General features: G+C 43.6%; 1 protein-coding gene across 1 annotated transcript in view; it reads left to right on the forward strand.

Moving 5' to 3' along the window:
* The window catches only part of LOC144683223 (uncharacterized), a 103,677-nt gene extending 97,076 nt beyond the window's left edge, over positions 1–6,601 (forward strand). Inside the window, exons 24-25 of the mRNA XM_078546180.1 lie at positions 2,066–2,104; positions 6,495–6,601. Coding sequence (XP_078402306.1) covers positions 2,066–2,104; positions 6,495–6,601 — 146 coding nt within the window. The remainder of the gene's footprint in view (positions 1–2,065; positions 2,105–6,494) is intronic.
* Positions 6,602–6,861: the final 260 nt, after the last annotated feature.

Genomic DNA, 6,861 nt, shown 5'->3' on the forward strand with positions numbered 1-6,861 from the left:
CCTGCTGAATGACAGAGTTCAAGACAAAGTGAGTAACCTTTGCAAAGAAAAGGAAAACCTGTTGAAAACCCTTCACACACTATAGGACCCCCTCAGGTCAAAGTTTGTGCCTCTGGAAAAGCACAAAGAAAATCAGGAAGAATTTGACATGTCTCTGAACAAACTGAAAAGCCAGTTGGCGGAAAAGTCGCAGCAATGTTCAAGTTTCCAAGAGGAAACTATCAGATACAAGGAAGAAACAGAAGTCCTGAAGAAGCAGCTGAATGAAGCAAAAATTCTTTAGAAAGCAAAACTCTTCGAACTCTCCAAGAGCTGAGCAGAAAATGAAGTTTTGGGTGAATCTGCTACTAAACTAAGGCAAGTTGAGAATGTGTGTGAGAGAAGTCTGGCTGACAGTGAAGACAAAAAGAAAAACAAGACTGAATTCTGTGGTAAAAAGAAGATACATAGAAAGACGATGCAGAATTGTTGATGAGGCGCTGTCTTTGGACAACATTGGGCTTAATAATTCCCCATTTGGAGGGGAAGGAGGAGAAAAGGGAACCAGAAAGCTACGCATAACTTACATGGTCATCAGAGACAATTTGCTGTTGGAGAAACAGCATGTGTAAAGAATTTCGGTGGAGGACTGAAGTGGCTACCAAGGTAAAGTAAGTTCAGTGACCGGACCATTGTCATACCACGTGGAAGTGGAGGGCCGGATCATCCATAAGCTTATGGATCATTTCAGAAAAAGAGATACCACAGCGAGATATTGTTCAGCCTGTAATCATGACTGAACTACTGGTTCCTGTTGAAGATGCTCAACCAAGGACAGACATGCCTTATGTAGCTATTCGAGTGGAAGACACTGATTTGCAAGTGTCCAAAGAGGTACCTGATGGTAATGAAGTTCAAGAGAAGGTGTTTCCTACAAAATAGTCTGAAGTTGTGGAGCAGGAACGTTCCACATGGACCAGGAAAGCACCTCAAAGACTGAACATGTAATTTCATGATATTTGTAAATATTGTAATGTCATGAGATAAATATCCTTGTAAATACAAAATGTCCTGAAAAGTTAAAGGGGGAGGAATGTGGTAATGATAGTTTTGGAAAATGATGGACTGTAGCTTTAAGAGAAATCCTGTGATGTCAGATCACATGATCTGTGTAAACCAATGTGTTAGCAGCACGGGGAACCTGTACAAGAGGGAGTACTAAAATTATGGAGTTTGCTGAACACGTGTAGTTACTTCTACTGTCTTGTAAATAAAGCTAAATGTTTCCACAAGAAAGGTTGTCTGAAGTTGAAAACTGTAACACAGCCGAAGATTGTTGGGGTGAGGACACTGCCCTCAGGCAGTCCTCCAGCAATATCGTGGGATAACTGGGCTGCAACATCACAACCATCTTCCTTTGTAGTAGATCTGACTCCAAATAGTGAACAGTTTTCCTTAATTAATTGACTTCAACATTGCTGGGGCTCCTTGATATCACACTCAGCTAATACTTCGTCAATCACTCTGGGTGTGCCTCGTCCCATAATCACTTCAGATCCACAAGTTGTAGATGCTGTAAACCTGCATCTCTTACTCAGTCCCTTCCCCCACCACAAAACCACCATTCTTTTTTCATTCATCTTTTGGATGTGAACATTGCTGAAAAGACCAGCATTTGTTGCCCATCCGTAATTACCCCTGAGTATATGCTGGTGAGTTGCCTTCTTCAATCGCACAGTCCCCCCACCGCCGCACCCCCGCCACCCCACCCGGCCCCGCCCCCACCCTGTTGCTTGTAAAATATCTGTGGTGTTCAGAAAAGCCCTTAGTCGGTGAATTAATTAGTGCACTTGGCCTCTGGGCAGAAGGGTCTTCCACCTCCATCCTCACTGCTGGCTGAATGGCGATGGGAAGATGGTGTGCATTACACTGCCCCACCCTTCCCTCGATATTTTTCATCACGCTCAGTCTCTGGCACCCACCTCCCTGAGTGTTGGTAACATCAAAGCAACTTGTGTAATTTGTAAAAATTATTATAACATCAGATGATTTTATTCACCAAAGTATTTTTCTTTTGTCCGTGCAGAATTGGTTAAACTACTGCTAGAAGAAGAAGGGAGACCAGGTAAATATCCAGGACACTTGACTGTTTTGCTCACCTGCCGATTTGGAATGTCTCATACCTTCTGTTGGTTCATTTGCGGTTTATTCTTAATGATTCAATACAACTGCGTTCAGAAATAATTAAAAGTAAGTTGCAGAGCTGCAGCGATTGTGTTGTCCCCAGATGAAGCAGGATGAGAAGGCGAAGGGTTAATTGAGCCCGGTTGAGGAGGGGAAGAACTAAGAAGACAGAAATAATTAAATGGGATGTGGAGATGAGAGAAGAGGGAGTTAAGGGGAAGACAGAGAAGATGGACAGAGAGGTGACATGGAGTACGGAAGTGGTGATTAGAAGCAGGGAAAGCAGGCGTCAAGGGTGAATGCGGTGGGTAAATGGAAGTTGTAGAAAAAATTCAGGGGGATTGTGTGGAGTGATGTTTCGCTCTGTGATTTTCTCTTCTGTACGAAATTGTATCCCATACTCCCAGTGCCCAATTTCCTGTTCAATGGGGAGTTGGGGATGAGGAAAATTTTCTTTATCCAGGACTTTGGAACTCCTGCTTGATGGGGAGGATGGGGAATGTTTGATTCCTAGATGTCAATTTTCTGGTTACCTGTTGACTGGGAGGGGGCACGGGGAAGGGGTGTGGTGGTGAATGGGGTGGTCGGGGCAGGTGGAGAGTCGTACTTTTAATTACAGACTTTGTGCTGTGGGTGAAGAGTGGAGCAAATCACAATGAAATTAAAAATAAAAATAAAAATACCTGGATAAACTCGGCAGGCCTGGCAGCATCTGCGGAGAGGAACACAGTTAACGTTTTGAGTCCGTATGACTCTTCAACAGAACTAAGATGCTGCCAGACCTGCTCAGATTTTCCAAGCATTTTTATTTTTATTTTTGGTTTGGATTTCCAGAATCCGGCGTTTTTTGTTTTAATCCCAAGGAGATTAACTTTGGGATGAGTTTTACTCAGCTGGAGGGAGAAAGGACTGTTGCTCTCGCTGCTAGGAAATACAAGCTTCAGAGAATCAGAAAGAGTGAACAGAAATCAATGGCCACAACACCCCACCTCTCCCTGCCCCCACTCCCCAGGAGGGTTCAGACCCGTGGGGTTGGATGGTGTGTGATCATGTGGGGTACAGTTTCCACTGCAGCCCCGCCACCCAGCAATGAAGACTCGGGCAGGAAACCTTCTGGGCAGCCTTCCCACCCAGGGACTAATGGACACCCTCTCGGCCCTGATCACACTGCTGCTGGCTAAATACCAGGGTCAGACGGGGCCTTACCATCCAGAGAGGCCCCCCAGCAAACCCTGAATGACATGCTCAGAGACCATTTAATATGTGACGTGCAGGAAGACACTAGTTAGCGAAGATTGGTGACTGAAGAGAATCTTAATTTTAATAAAGCTTTGGAAATAGCGCTGGCAATGGAAACGCTGTAAGGGATTCACAGACAATTTAACTGGCACAAAATAGCACCGTACACTAAATTGGATTGGAATAGTCAGCTGAAAGTGGCGCAAAAAGCTGGGACTCTGCTGTGAAGCAATAAACAGCCCGCTAACCGAAAAAGAGAGGAAGCAGCTTAGTAACTAAATCGAAAAATAACTTTCAGCGATGTAGAAACAATCATTCTTCTAGCGATTGGCAATATAAAAAAAAATGTTATTTTTGTCACAGAAGTGGACACATAGTGAGAAAGTGCAAACCAAAATTTAAAGAAGGCTCGAAACAACACTCGAAGCCCAATGAAGTCTGTAGTGTAGTAAAGCCTGAAGCAACACATTCAGATATGTATTTGTTATTCAACATGAAAGCTAGTAGGACAGGGCCAATATTTGTAACAGTGCAAGTGAACGGTAAACCATTACAAATGGAAGTAGCCACGGGAGCTTCCACCAGTCTAATAGAAGAACACACTTTCGGATATCGAAATAAGGGTGATCAAGAATTAAATTTGGAACAGACATCTGCAAAGTTGGAAACGTACACAGGAGAAGAAATCCAAGTGAAAGGTATCACTAGGGCAACTGTTCATTATAAAAACCAATCGACATATTTACCAGTCATGGTATTGAAAGGCAGAGGACCAAGCCTTCTTGTGCCAAGTTGGTTAAGGGAAATTAACCTTGATTGGCGAGTAAGATTCCCCAATGGAGCTGGAAGAGTTCCTGTCTTGACAAAGGGACAAGGCAAGGTATTGCAGAAATAGCCTGGAGAGTCCAAGGACCTCAACAGGATGAAAAACGATTGTGGATGGATTCAACAACCTGAAGAAATGAAGTCTGTCTTAAACAAGGAAATGAACCAACAGCAGAAGAAACTCAAGGAGACCCTGCTGAATGACAGAGTTCAAGACAAAGTGAGTAACCTTCGCAAAGAAAAGGAAAACCTGTTGAAAACCCTTCACACACTATAGGACTCCCTCAGGTCAAAGTTTGTGCCTTTGGAAAAGTACAAAGAAAATCGGGAAGAATTTGACATGTCTCTGAACAAACTGAAAAGCCAGTTGGCGGAGAAGACGCAGCAAAGTTCAAGTTGACAAGAGGAAACTATCAGATACAAGGAAGAAACAGAAGACCTGAAGAAGCAGCTAAATGAAGCAAAAATTGTTTAGAAAGCAAAACTCTTCGAACTCTCCAAGAGCTGAGCAGAACATGAAGTTTTGGGTGACTCAGCTACTAAACTAAGACAAGTTGAGATTGTATGTGAGAGAAGTCTGGCCGACAGTGAAGACAAAAAGAAAAACAAGACTGAATTCTGTGGTAAAAGGAAGATACATAGAAAGATAATGCAAAATTGTTGATGAGGCGCCGTCTTTGGACAACATTGGGCTTAATAATTCCCCATTTGGAGGAGAAGGAGGAGAAAAGTCAAGGGAACCAGAAAGCGACGCATAACTTACATGGTCGTCAGAGACAATTTGCTGTTGGAGAAACAGCATGCGTAAAGAATTTCGGTGGAGGACCGAAGTGGCTACCAGGTAAAGTAAGTTCAGTGATAGGACCATTGTCATACCACGTGGAAGTGGAGGGCCGGATCATCCATAAGCACATGGATCATTTCAGAAAAAGAGATACCACAGCAAGATATTGTTCAGCCTGTAATCATGACTGAACCACTGGTTCCTGTTGAAGATGCTCAACCAAGGACAGACATGCCTTATGTAGTTAGTCGAGTGGAAGACACTGATTTGCAAGTGTCCAATGAGGTACCTGATGGTAATGAAGTTCCAGAGAAAGTGTTTCCTACAAAATAATCTGAAGTCGTGGAGCAGGAACGTTCCACATGGACCAGGAAAGCACCTCAAACACTAAACATGTAATTTCATGATATTTGTAAATATTGTAATGTTATGAGATAAATATCCTTGTAAATACAAAGTGTCCTGAAAAGTTAAGGGGGAGGAATGTGGTAATGATATTTTTGGAAAATGATGGACTGTAGCTTTAAGAGAAATCCTGTGATGTCAGATCACATGATCTGTGTAAACCAATGTGTTAGCAGTACGGGGAACCTATACAGGAGGGAGTACTTTAGTTATGGAGTTTGCTGAATGCGTGTAGTTGCTCCTACTGTCTTGTAAATAAAGCTAAATGTTTCCACCAAGAAAGGTTGTCTGAAGTTCAACTCTATAACACAGCCATAGATGTTTGGGGTGAGGACACTGCCCTCAGGCAGTCCTGCAGCAATATCGTGGGATAACTGGGCGGCAACATCACAACCATCTTCCTTTGTACTAGATCTGACTCCAAATAGTGAAGAGTTACCCTTAATTAATTGACTTCAACATTGCTGGGGCTCCTTGATATAACACCCAGCTAATACATGGTCAATCGCTCTGGGTGTGCCTCGTCCCATAATCACTTCAGATCCACAAGCTGCTGATGCTGTAAACCTGCATCTCTTACTCGGTCCCTTCCCCCACCACAAAACCACCATTCTTTTTTCATTCATCCTTTGGATGTGAACATTGCTGAAAAGACCAGCATTTGTTGCCCGTGTGTAATTACCCCTGAGTAGATGCTGGTGAGTTGCCTTCTTCAATCACTGCAGTCCACCCACCGCCGCACCCCCACCCCCCAACCCCCCACCCAGCCCTGCCCCCACCCTGTTGCTTGTGAAATGTCTGTTGTGTTCAGAAAAGCCGTTAGTCGGTGAATTAATTAGTGCACGGCCTCTGGGCATAAGGGTCTTCCACCTCCATCCTCACTGCTTGATAAATGGCGATGGGAAGATGGTGGGCATTACACTACCCCACCCTTCCCTCGATATTTTTCAGCACGCTCAGTCCCTGGCACCCACCTCCCTGAGTGTTGGTCCTATCAACCCAACATGTGCAACTTGTAAAAATTATTATAACAGCAGATGATTTTGTTCACCAAGATATTTTTCTTTTGTCCGTGCAGAATCGGTTCAACAAAAGCCAAAAAAAGAAACAATACCAGGTAAATATCCAGGACACTTGACTGTTTTGCTCACCTGCCGATTTGGAATGTCTCACACCTTCTGTTGATTCATTTGTGATTTATTCTTAATCATTCAATACAACTGCGTTAAGAAATAATTAAAAGTAAGTTGCAGAGCTGCAGCAATTGTGTTGTACCCAGATGAAGCAGGATGAGAAGGCGAAGGGTTAATTGGGCCCAGGTGAGGAGGGGAAGAATTAAGAAGACAGTAATAATTAAATGGGATGAGGACAGGAGAGAAGAGGCAGTTGAGGGGAGGACACAGAAGATGGACAGAGGGGTGACATGGAGTACGGAAGTGGTGATT

The sequence above is a fragment of the Cetorhinus maximus genome, chromosome 8 (genome assembly GCF_964194155.1).
Source record: "Cetorhinus maximus chromosome 8, sCetMax3.hap1.1, whole genome shotgun sequence".
In the NCBI taxonomy this organism is placed as follows: domain Eukaryota; kingdom Metazoa; phylum Chordata; class Chondrichthyes; order Lamniformes; family Cetorhinidae; genus Cetorhinus; species Cetorhinus maximus.